This window comes from Thermochaetoides thermophila (genome assembly GCF_000221225.1).
Source record: "Thermochaetoides thermophila DSM 1495 unplaced genomic scaffold scf7180000011812, whole genome shotgun sequence".
In the NCBI taxonomy this organism is placed as follows: domain Eukaryota; kingdom Fungi; phylum Ascomycota; class Sordariomycetes; order Sordariales; family Chaetomiaceae; genus Thermochaetoides; species Thermochaetoides thermophila.
The window spans coordinates 490,489-502,722 of NW_006383028.1; the positions used below are offsets into that span (position 1 = coordinate 490,489).

General features: G+C 52.3%; 4 protein-coding genes across 4 annotated transcripts; 2 read left to right on the forward strand and 2 right to left on the reverse strand.

The window, feature by feature from the left end:
• Positions 1 to 4,036: 4,036 nt before the first annotated feature.
• CTHT_0009060 (ribosomal protein P2) lies at positions 4,037 to 4,499 on the reverse strand (the record flags this gene model as incomplete). The annotated part of the gene is made up of 3 exons (XM_006691368.1): positions 4,037 to 4,083; positions 4,140 to 4,272; positions 4,341 to 4,499. The coding sequence occupies 3 exons, from the start codon at positions 4,497 to 4,499 to the stop codon at positions 4,037 to 4,039; spliced, it is 339 nt and encodes a 112-aa protein (XP_006691431.1).
• A 925-nt stretch (positions 4,500 to 5,424) lies between these two features.
• CTHT_0009070 (putative SPT2 chromatin protein) lies at positions 5,425 to 6,657 on the forward strand (the record flags this gene model as incomplete). Its single annotated transcript, XM_006691369.1, has 2 exons — positions 5,425 to 5,430; positions 5,491 to 6,657. 2 exons carry the CDS (start codon positions 5,425 to 5,427, stop codon positions 6,655 to 6,657), a joined length of 1,173 nt encoding a protein of 390 aa, XP_006691432.1.
• A 1,047-nt stretch (positions 6,658 to 7,704) lies between these two features.
• On the forward strand, positions 7,705 to 9,125 carry CTHT_0009080 (uncharacterized protein; the record flags this gene model as incomplete). Its single annotated transcript, XM_006691370.1, has 9 exons — positions 7,705 to 7,707; positions 7,773 to 7,791; positions 7,910 to 8,291; positions 8,363 to 8,394; positions 8,472 to 8,494; positions 8,550 to 8,598; positions 8,703 to 8,853; positions 8,925 to 9,015; positions 9,090 to 9,125. 9 exons carry the CDS (start codon positions 7,705 to 7,707, stop codon positions 9,123 to 9,125), a joined length of 786 nt encoding a protein of 261 aa, XP_006691433.1.
• Positions 9,126 to 9,985: 860 nt separating this feature from the next.
• CTHT_0009090 (putative peroxisomal membrane protein) lies at positions 9,986 to 10,978 on the reverse strand (the record flags this gene model as incomplete). Its single annotated transcript, XM_006691371.1, has 5 exons — positions 9,986 to 10,362; positions 10,439 to 10,569; positions 10,635 to 10,661; positions 10,757 to 10,872; positions 10,952 to 10,978. The coding sequence occupies 5 exons, from the start codon at positions 10,976 to 10,978 to the stop codon at positions 9,986 to 9,988; spliced, it is 678 nt and encodes a 225-aa protein (XP_006691434.1).
• Positions 10,979 to 12,234: the final 1,256 nt, after the last annotated feature.

Consider the following 12,234-nt stretch of genomic DNA (forward strand, 5'->3'; position numbering starts at 1 on the left):
TTGCCACAGACTGCTTGGTTGCCCTTTTCTCCGTTAGCAAAGCACGCTTCGCGGTCGGCTGGGGAGCGGGGCAAGAGGAGGCAGCTGTGCCAGCGGCGACAGCACTAGAACCAGAAGCAGAAACTCTGGCGACGGCGGGAGCAGGGGAAGCTTTCGACCCGGAAGCGGGGGCCACAACGGCCAAGGATAGAGACCTGGGAGGGAGCGGCGGTGGTGGTCGTGGCGGTGGCCGCGATGCGAGAGGCTTTCGGCCCAGGGGCGGACGCAGGGAAGCGACGGAGGGTCAGGGTACGAACAGTGGCCAAGCGTCGGCCTTCGGGTGCCGAAATGTCCTGTCACCGGTCAGCCTGTTGTCATGTCTTGGCACGAAGAGAAAAAGGGGCAGAAGCAGAGGAGGGGACAGGGGCACGGGGGCCAGAGGGAGCGGCGGAAGGGGCAGATCCAAGAAGATCTCAATCCCATGCTGCTTTGATGGCAACAGCAACAACCACGTTAACATGCGCCCCTTTAAGGCAAACACCACGGCTGGCAGTGGTGGAAGCGAAGGCAGGGGCATCGCGATCAGCACGAACGACACGAGAAGCACAAGGGGCTTGGACATCCTCGGGGACCGCATCAATGTGTCGCACGACGCGTTGAGAAGTCGGGCCTGTCACTGCTGCCGACTCCGCAGGAGCCCGACGGGAAGAGAAGGAGATAAGAGGGCCATCATGGCCAGCACGATAAGAAGAGGCAACCGTAGGTCCGGCATAGCTGGGACAACGAGAGGAAGAAGAAGCAGAGACAGCCACAGCAGGAGGGGGACGTTGAGCCCGGGACCCCCGAGACGGGGAGGCATGAGAAGGAGAGGCACGACGACAATTATGGGTCTGAGACCCAAGATATGGCTCACTAACGCGAACACAAGCACGAAGGTGATGGGTTGATGACCCAGAAGCTGCAAGAGGAACAGACGTAACAGAGGGGTCCGAGCAGCCACTAGGGGCCCACAAGGACCGCGCAACCGTCGAAGAGGCTGGGGTTGTCATCTTAATAGCATAGCATGAATATAGCAGTGAGTCAAAAATGTTACAGCTTCTGATGAAAGGTAGAAGAAGAGTCCGGGCAGAGCCCAAGGGTGTGAGATCCTTTGTCCCTGGTCAGGGTCCCAAGTTTCATTAACCAAGTGCCTCAGCGGAACAAGATCCAGATCTGGCGCTAGCCTGATTGGGAAGTAACCCCGATTGTTGCATAAAGTGACGTCATAAGCATTTGACAGGGCTGGCATGTCCACACACATCCCGCCCGTCTGGTTCCCGCCACAATCCCAACAGTCACTCAGGACAGCAATGTTCACGGTAGTCCCGTGACCATACCACATCTACTAGCTCAAAAATAGAGGAAAATTCAGCTATTATTCTGATACTAATTCTCAGATAAAAACTAGCCATTTTTGAGAGAAACTGCAAAAAGGCCTTTTGTCCGAATAGCATCGTTGTGGAGTTGAAAATGGGTGCATGGTGGTCAGGGGTCTTTGACTTATGGAGAATGTCCTTTATCTGATGCTGCGCGACGTGGCAGAAGGGCTGAGCAGAGGATTCAGAATGGCTGATGTTAGCAATGTTGTGGTGTCGCTCGGGGAACAGCGCGGGCCGGCGCATTGGGGGAGAAAAAGCAATGGATGATGTTATGTATACCTCCAACTTGCCAAATCTCAGCTTTTATCCATGCCTGCAGGTGTTGCGCATGTGGGAGGATAAGGTTTGTAACGGGACGCTAGGTTTCTTCCATCCGAGGGCGAGAGCATCAGAGCGAAAAGTACGCAGCTCTCGCCAAGCCAGGGACCAAGCGACTACTGTCATCTTGAGAAGTACAGCAGGAGGGAAATGAGTGATAGCAACAGTCAAAGAATCCGTGGGCGATGGGAGGACCAATTACCAATGTCTGACTGGATGTCACGACATTGCTAGCCATCCTATAATCTTCTCCAAGACCGAGGTAAGTATCATAAGACAGGACGCAATGAGTCTGAAAGGCTGGGATAAAAGTTTGCTGAGCCAGTAGCTGGAAGTTTCAGAATGGCACACCGGACTGCAGTCGCAGGCTGACCATCAAGAGTCAACTTGAAGCTCTATGGAAGCAGCGACTATGAGAGCTGCTGGCCTTATACCTACAGGTGTAGTTTACAGCCATAGCAGTAGGTATCAGATAAAAGCATTCATCCATCCGAGCCTAGTAGCTGCTTTGTTTGGAATTGTTAAACCTTGCATGGCAAAGAAGCCAGAAACAACTTGAAACTCAGAGGTGCGCTTTTATTTATCGAAGATAGGACGATACTACGATCGCTATATTCGAATTGGTTCCGGTGGGCTGTGTTCCATCGAGATCTGTGCTGCTTGCATAGCTCGGTCCGTACGGTTGGCAGTTTGCTGGAACCCATGCCCTTGTTAATCTCGGGAACCGTACCCGAAAAGCGTGGCGACAGGGGTGCTGCCGACGCTAGGTAGAAAGCGGGGCGGCAGCCGTGGGGGGCAGCAATGGAGAGGACAAGAATCGCCATTTGCTACCTAAGTAGGTCGCTTTATGCCTCGCCGAGTAGCTGACCGATGGTACGTACCCCAACATTGTCCAAGTCCCGAACCCTCCATAATTCATACAGCACCAGACATGGTGACCGCCGATGGGCCTCAGGGTCTGATAGGGGTGTGAAATAAATTTGAAGCGTGATATATTACATGAGGGATGACTGACGTTATGGCGCTCACAGATTTTAAGAATCTTCAGCTGTCGGAGCAGACGAATACTCTAATATTAACTGGCCGGCTGTGTTAACTTCTACCACCTAACCAAGATCGTACAACAACCAAATCAACGCCGAGCAGAAGGACCACATAGGTTGACCATAACTGGTCATAGTTGTAAAAGAACGGATTAGATTGGACCGTACACACCAGTCAAAGGATGTATAACACTTGCGTCGCAGGCGCAGGATCTTCCCCAGCCATTAAAGACAGAGGGAGCTGGACACAATATACAACAAGCGGGATGGAATTACCATTGAATTTGTGTTTGGCGCTCATTGGCTGATGCACTGTTTAATGGCGACGGAAAGTTGGATGGGTTGCCAGTGCAGAAACCGGACATGATAGCGCCGGAGGAATAGAGACTAGTCATACAGGGAAACATGTCAGAAGAGTTCTCAACAAGAATATTAATCCAGTTCCAGATGATAGGATTGTGGATAACATGTACCGGTGACTCTGATGAGCTGACAGGGACCCGGTTCACTGAGTGCTATCAAACAGTTATGCAATCCGTTTTCTGATTAAAATAAGCCCTAGAGACACCTAGTATTGTCTGCATCACAGGTACTTAACAAGGCCAACACCGCCATTGCCTGTAGATAAGCAAGCCAAAATCCAGAGCCTCTGAAAAGGAACAACTAAGGAATTATCACCCCGCTTGATCAATCAACCAGACTGTCTCACGAGTTGATGCCAAATGCTTAAAGTAGTGGAGAGTGAGCGAGTGCAAAACGGAGCCTGTTGACTACCACCAGAAGCCAATCAGCGGGTTCAGGCATGGATGCAGGAGAAGCAAAATGCCATAACAGAGGCTGCATCCGTCGGTAGTCATCAATTTACAGTTGTGCCACGGTCTTCAGAAATTCATAAGCTCTCACTAGCATGGTTTCCAAAGGGGTAGCACCTAGACTAAAGCACCCGCTTAGAAAGTTCACAGTACAACCAAGGGTGTCGGTTCATGTTCAAGCAGACGGTTATGGGCAGGCATTCCGTTCTGGGGCATAATAGCACTGCAATGGCACCAAGAGTGGTGGCGGCACGAGACAACGGTGGATCCGAAGAAAGCCAGCTGGGTATTATTCCATCCACAGACCACTGTAGGCTGTTATCGGCAGATTTCCCAATGTCATGATACCCGAATCCCCTCCCAAAGACATCTGTCATAAAAGGGAATATATGAACGGGCGACCAAAGCTGGGTGTTTCCTCGGAAAGTTGGGCCTCGTAATACATCGTCTTGGGGATGTTGATTGCTTAGTCGAAGAGACCGAAGCCCATATCCTCGTCCGACTCCTCCTTCTCTGCACATTCGTTAGCTTATCTATAATAACTGCATTGATAAAAGCATGCAACATACCCTCTTCCTTCTTCTCCTCCTCCTTAGGAGCCTCAGCAGCAGCGCCACCAGCGGCAGCACCGCCGGCGGCAGCAGCAACGGCAGCGCCGCCAGACGGGACAGAGGCGAGCTTGGAGGAGCCCTCGGCAATCAGCTGCAAAAACATGTGTTAGCAATCACCCTCTGTGCGCATCCTTGAGCTAACAAGCTGATCAAGCGTACCTGGTTGATGTCCTTGCCCTGGAGCTCAGACAGGAGCTTCTCGAGGCGCTCGTTGTCAGCCTCAATACCAACCGACTCGAGGACGGCCTTGATGTCAGCGGCAGAAGGCGAGGCGTTGCCGCCGAGGCCGAGAAGAAGGTAAGCGGCGAGGTGCTTCATTTTGACTATTGGGTCAAGGCCAAAACTTTGTCAGAAATTGCGAGCTGGGAAAAATGGTGGCTGCAGGATGAGGGCAACGAATGCTCACCTGGTGGGAGGAGCGGTAGAGAACAAGAGATGTCAATCAGGTTTAACCGCAAATTGGGCGGAGAAAGACTCTTCTTGCTTCTGCTGAATGGGAGACAACCAGTCCAGGGAAGTTCTGGAGAAAGTCGATTTTATTTTCCAATTCTGTAATTGTGAGTGAGATTCTGCCCCGCTTGTCACATGACTGGGAAATTTAGGGCAGCAAAGGCCTTTGGTGCGTTGCCTGCTGATGTAATCCAAAAAAAGGGTCCAGCGATCCGAGGGTGGAACCTTCGACCAAAGCTCGGGACACGGTTAAACTTTCTACCGAAGGCTACCTGCAACAACCCTGGCCCAGGGTGACAGTGGGGTCTGCATCGAAGTCTGTGCTTTGTGTGCACTTGTTCTTCTCCGATCCCCTGCCACCTCATAAGCCCAGCGCCAAGAGCAACTCCCGTCGCCGCGTTGTGGGTCTGTCATAAGCTTGGGCGTGTTTTGTCATTGGGTGATTCTAGGGCCCCTCTGGAACTTAAAAAGCGGCTGTCTGCCAGCCTGGAAGGCGCTCTCCCTCGACCACGCAAGCTCCATTGTTTTCATACCTGAGCGGCTCGCCTTCGATCGCAGCGCACCTCCCAAACGCAAAATTCCACAGTTCGCATTCCCTGACTTCCCAAAATAATCGGCTTGGCAGTTCTGATCGGAGTTTTCGTTCAGCAAAAGAGGGGGAACGAAGTGGCAAAGTCGCAAGCATCAACTTGATGGGTGCTCAATGACTTGGCAGTGAGCCTAAGTGCGAGGCCGGGGAGGGGATCACGCAAATTGCGCCATACAAGACCAGAACGGTCCGACACATTTTAACATGACAGTAGGTCATGCCATATCATTTTTGATGATTGTACTAAATGCTAAGAGTCACATGCCTTAGATTTCTGAGTTACTTGCCTCCATTACAGGCGAAAAGGCCACGCCTTCAGCAACCCCAGCTCCCCGCTCGACCGTCGTGCAGCCAAAACGGAAAGCCGACAATGAGCTTCGAGGAGATGGCCCAAAGAAACCCCGCCCAGTTGGCACCGCGGATCAGCCCTTGAAGCCAAGCGGTGACAACTCAAAGCTCCCTTCTCGGGTGGCAGAACGATCGCTCGACCGCGCTGGCGACAAGCCAGACAAGCCAGACAAGCCGTCTCTGGTATCGCGTTCCCAGACAAGTAAATCCGTCAGCGAGAAGCCAACTGTTTCTGCATCTAAAGCTATCGTTTCCAAGACTTCCGGCACCACCAGCACAACGCCCTCGAACGGACACAAAGCTGTTCCCTCCCAAACATCAGCCAGCCGCCCTTCTGCGACGAGCTCGGCTCCTCCAAAGAAGCGTTCATATGCAGAAATCATGGCGCGGGCAAAAGCCAACTCGGAGTTGCGAGAGTCACTTGGAAAAATTCAGCACAAGTCTATTGAGCGTGAACGAAAAGACTTGAAAGTCGGGGATGCGTCCAAGCCCAAAACCATCGCTACAAAACCGTCGGCCCCGGGCAAGGGAAGCGCGGCTGTGACGTCAGCTCAGAATCGAACCAGCCACGCACCGGAAGCCCGGAGTGGAGGTTCGTCTGATGCTGCAGCGGGTAAGAAGACAGCCGTCGCTGCTCCAGAGAAAAAACTCAAGAAGGCCGCGATGGCAACGACAGGCTATATGGGTACTGCACGGCCAAGATCAAACCCATCGACAACCGCTAAAGGAGGAGCGAGTGGCAACTCAAGCTTAGGTGACAGACCTCGGAGCACGTCGCGATATGGAGGGCCTCTTTCCGCGCCGCGGCGGAGATATGAAGACGATGATGATGACCTTGATGACTTTATCGAGTACGACGAGGATGAAGAGGATGGCTACGCACATCGGTACAGATATGACTCCTACGACGACGAGTCGGATATGGAAGCCGGGCTTTCGGACATTGAAGATGAGGAGTTGGCAGCCGAACGCGCCGCGCGGCTGGAGGATGAAGAGCAGGAAGCCCTTGAGAGGCGGCTAAAGCGAGAAAAGGAAGAGAGGAAGCGGAGGCTGTTGGAACAAGCTAAAGCCAAGAGCGGCAGTCGCTGAAATGGTATCGTCCACTCTTCGGGCTCTGTCAGTTTGTTTTTTTTTTTGATCTAATTGTCAATAGTCGAGAGGGGAGCAGGTTTTGGCGCATCCGGATTGCATTTGGGAAGTTCACTTGGGGAAGTTTGCTCTTAATTGGGTTGTTTGCAGAGTTTCCATGGCATGGCGTTGAGACTTAGAGTGGATTCCCAGATTCCCAGCATCAGCATCGGAGTTTTGGCTCGGCGGCAAGGGAGGGATCGGTTCAAGGACAATTTTTTCCCCTGCGTAACCAGGGCAGATATGTCATCAGAGCTTACGCATTGTATTATCTAATCTTGACAATTTGGGGTAGGCAAGCATTTTGATGAGAGTTTATGTGTGAGCCTGACGCGACCCAGTCACACTTGCACCCGACAGCTGCTGCCTACATTCAAGGGTAAAGACCTGCTTAGCGAAAAGCCCTTCGATAACCCGAGATATTTGGTTCGTTTGTTTACATCTCATCCACCTAAGCTTGGTTGGTAGCAAAAGGTTGAGGGGATACAACCCAGAGGAGGTGGACATGTGCTTAGTGATGTGGTTTCAACAACCCATTAACTAAGGGCTGTGTTTAGGTATTTCATCCCTGAGATCCTGAACAGAGTTGTGGTGAATCTCTAGTGCCCCGTCATTACCAGAGTAACCGTCCTGATTGTTTGCATCATGTGCATCATGCTCACCGGGCTTACCGAGCTCACCGTGCCCACCGCTAAGAGAGTTGAGGGATGAAGTGACCAGTCTTCCATGCTGCTTGATCCGTGCATTAGGATGGATCAACCAATCATAGCACAACAACGTCCCCACCACGCCCACCACTTGACAAGTCGATAAGCTATCAGCCCAATCCAGGGTAGGTAATTTTTCCAGGAGACCGTGCGAAACCTTGGTAGTTGATCGCGGTCCTCCAAATTGCTTACGTGCCGTCCTCCAGGCAGAGAAGGTCAATCCATCGCTGGCCAGATATTACCATCTGGCTCAGTTCATTAGCATCTTATCCCCCTTTCGCCGAAAACAGAGACAGTCGCCATGGTAAGTCTCGCCCCCTCTCCTGTTGTGTATACAAAACATTGCTGACCATCTGTTGCGGAATATAGCCCCAGAACGAATATATTGGTGAGTTAGCCATCTTGGCTCGACGCCATACCCCATTGAATGCCACACAGTTTCTCAGATGACGCATCGAGCCCATCCTGCCCTTGGTCTTGACACCGATGCTAACCAAGGCAACTAGAAAGGCACCGCAAGCTCCACGGCCGGCGCCTGGACGCCGAGGAGCGGGCGCGCAAAAAAGCAGCTCGTGAGGGTCACAAGAACAGCGAAAATGCGCAGAATCTGCGTGGCCTGAGGGCGAAGCTGTACGCGAAACAGCGTCATGCCCAAAAGATTCAGATGCGCAAGGCTATCAAGCAACACGAGGAACGTAATGTCAAGGGTCGCCCGGCCGAAAAGGAGCCCTCCGACCCCATCCCTTCCTACCTGCTCGATCGTGCCAACCCAACCACTGCCAAAGCACTCAGCTCTCAGATCAAGAACAAGAGGGCCGAGAAGGCCGCGCGGTTCTCTGTACCCATCCCCAAGGTCAGGGGCATCAGCGAAGAAGAGATGTTCAAGGTGTACGTCATACTTTGCCTGGGTTGGCAGCGACACGCTGGGGAGGCTTTTACTGACAAGAGTGGAACTTCAGTGTCAAGACGGGCAAGAAGACACACAAGAAGGGTAAGACTCCATTTGGGCGATGCCCTGGAAGGGGTACGTTGTTGTTTGGAAGACTTGGCTAATTTCCGATTCAACAGGTTGGAAGCGCATCGTTACAAAGGTCCGGTTAATCAATATACCCCTGATGGCAATTACGTTGCTAACCTCGATTCCAGCCGACGTTTGTTGGTCCCGATTTCACCAGACGGCCAGTCAAATACGAACGTAAGTCCTCCGAGCTCTCCTTATGTGTTCCTGCAACAGATGTGGCCTTTTTTTCACGCAAATTAGTAGGTGATCGTTGTGCATACGTGCTAAACAAAGGGCAGGCTTCATCCGGCCGATGGGTCTTCGCTACAAGAAGGCCAACGTCACCCACCCGACGCTCAATGTTACTGTCCAGCTTCCTATCCTCAGCGTCAAGAAGAACCCCAGCAATCCGCTGTATACACAGCTCGGTGTCCTCACAAAAGGCACAATGTAAGTTATATTTCCCAGCAGTGATTTGGTCCCTGGAAGTGTTGGATCGTTGGTCACTCACTACCGCACAGCATCGAAGTCAATGTCTCCGATCTTGGTATTGTCACCGCATCTGGCAAGATCGCATGGGGTCGTTATGCTCAGATTACGAACAATCCAGAGGTATGTCGTTTTTGAAAGTAGTTTGCAGCGAGTCTGGTGTCCTTTATTATATGTCTAACGCGGTCATACTCCAGAACGATGGATGCGTCAATGCTGTCCTCCTTGTTTGAAGTTCCTCCACTTTATGCGAAACATGTTAAGCTGGATGGCAAGGGGCAGAGGGGGGTAAATATTTGGGCTTTTACATTGGCGTTTGGTGTTGGAGAGATTGGGTCGATAGTTCATTCACTGGGTGTTCCTTAAGCGGCTAGCTCCCAAGTCTTGTGGCCAATCTGTCGTCTTTTTTCTTGGGAACAAAAGCAAACAAAATGTTGCCGGTGTGCATGGTTCGACTTGGCCATTGGAGTCCATCTGCACTAGTTCAATTGCAAGCTCGGATATCAAGGCAATGCACAAAAAAGGAGGGTAACTGTGGAACCAAGCTGCGAAGTTCATCTTTTCTGGTTGTGCATGAAGCAGCGTTTCTTCTAGTTTCGGCTCGAGCTTCTTGTCTAAATCCATGATGCCTTGGTTATGCAATCTGCAATGGACATCCATTGTAAGACATGGAAGAGGCATAAGAAATCATTGACAAAAAAATGGAAAGCCGACTGGTACTCAGCATCTGCTTTATTGATAGACTAGGAAGGCTCAAGACGGCAATCAAGCGTATATAGGACAGAATCATTGCATTGTAACCCATGCTCCGTGAGCAACGTATACAGAGATAGTTACAGCAGGTAACTTGGTGCCCGTGTTCAATGGAAATCTCTCCCTCGCTTTACTACAGTCTAACCAAGACCTTGCGGACAGTCGGGACACGGCCCAGCCGGCCATACAGTCTGATGTACATGCTGAAGTAAACTAGCTGACTAGAATAGCTAACCCAACAACCCAACACGAGCGCAAACCTCTAAGGTCCTAAACGCCAATAAAAGCAACAGCGCCCTAAAACCTCCAAAGAATCCTTTCAGCATCCGCCAGCCAGTGCTCATTTGTTGTGCCATATAAAGTTTCTCAAGCAGTCCCACTCGTCAGAGTTGGCATAGATATACGTCATGCTGCTGCGTAGGCTAGGCTGCAACTCGGCTGGGTGCCAACGGAAGAGATGCATGACAAGAGCCCAGGACAGGCTGGCGAACACGGGCCAGGCGTAGTGGCTAATGACGGCGCTGCGCGACTGCTCCGAAACGACGGGCAGCCCATAGCCGGGCTTGACCGCCAGACGAGCTAATGCGAGAGCGACACGCGCGAATACGTAGATGACAATCTGCTGGCTAACACTGGAGATGCGCCCCGTACGCTTCGACCGCTGGCCGAAAACAATGTATCCGCCGAGCAAACCGGCGATGAAACTATCGTAAGGGCCTGAGAACGGGAGATGAGGTCAGAACAATGAACGCTGGGTACGGCAGGAAAGGTGCATTGTTGGGGTAGGGCTTACCTTCTTTGCCTGGCGTAGGACCAAAGTGCTTCAGAAGTAGGCAGGTTGCCTTGTAGATGGTTGCAAACTTGGCCAGGTTGCGTGCGTGCGTTCTCGTGGCACGGAAAATTAGCCAGGCCTTTTCGCGGAAACTATATTCGGTCAACAGTTAGCTGAAACACCAGTGCTGGCAAGAGGAGAGAAAAGTATCGCATACGTTCCAGAGCGAAAGAGCATGATCATCCTGAAGTCGGTGTGTCAGCCTTTTCGTAACCTTCCAGTCAACGAGCAGCAACACATATCAGCGCTGCCGTCGCCAGCATAAACGGATGGACGTACACAAGTGCGTGCGGAAAGCGCACTTTTGTGCCATAGACGGCACCATTTCGGGCGCCCTTGACGATGGCCAAGAGATCATGGTATTTCGGGTCGAGGACCACGCGCTCGATGGCAGTCTACGTTGCGATTGTCAGCAAACGAGGCAAACATGCTGGCATCGCCGTCGACGGCGAGCTCACAGAATGGAATGCGTACCTTGACGCTCTCGAGCGCGCCGGACATGTTTGCCTCGGCAATTCGGGGGATTGAGGAAATGGGCTGGTGGTGCTATGGCGCGGCGCGCAGTTGGCTGACGGCGCTGTGGGCACTGGGCTGGGGATCGGTGCGCACTTAAGCACACAACGCTCCGGCAGGGGACGGCGAAAGACCGATGCCTAACTCATCGGGGAGCGGATCGAGGTCTGGAGGGATGGCCGACTCGGGACGGCAAGAGATGGACAAAGTTGGTCGGGGTTGCCCATCGGGGCGGCAACTCGGCCGCGGCGTTCTGTGCCCGGATGACGAGCACACTAACTCGGGCCGTGGCATGTGCCATCGGCCATGGATGAGTGCGGGGCGGCACTGGTCGGCTCATCAATGATCAATCAGCGCCGTGCCCTCCTGGTCTCCTCGCTCTGACGCGCCAAGTCCACCCGCGAGCAATGACGCAGGGGTGCATGTGTGGGGTTGCCTGGTTACAGGTTTCCGATTTTGCATGTGAAAGCAACCAAAGATCGCAACTGAGGAATCATCCAACATCGAACAGCTAAGACACCTAAGGCACCTAGGCCACGATTGAAGCAGGCAGAACTAGGTAGAGTACACAAGACAGCACGTACCAGAACATATGTTACACAGCAGCACCCTTTGCTCCTTGCTACAAACACTTTTATTACACCCACGCATATGGTTCTACTCTGTACCAATGCAAGGAACTGCGATACACCTTCACCACTCTGTGTATAGTTTCATGTCAGCGATTAATATGGCACTCACACTGTGCCTGGGCACGGGCAACCGCGGTTTTGTTCTCAGTAGAAATCCTCAAGTGTTCGTCAGCCGTAGTGTGGCTGAAGTGACAAAAACCAGCTGTGTCGAGCATGCAGTCCAATGACGGAAGCCAATTATGTAGGTAGGCAGATAAGCGCCAACATGCTCCCGGCTGTCCAAAGCCGTTGTCCAAAAAACTTCGTATCCCAGATCCCCTCGTCTACCCAACAATTGTAACCCTGAAAGGCACCTCAGCCCTGGGCCTTTCTTTGACAACAATATAGTTACACCATCCCCCCTGGATTGAAAATCGGTCAACTGCCCTTTAAGTGGTTCAAGCCTTAGAGTGCTGGAAGAGGCCAGGCTCAATAACCTAAGATATTGTGAGAAGCTGAATGACGACCAAGTGTCAGTGCGTGGCAGACTTGTTATCGAGAGTTGTTGGCCAAGCGTAACGAGGGATTGGCGATGATGATGTGGTGCTACCCATCAGACCGGCGCACCTAAAG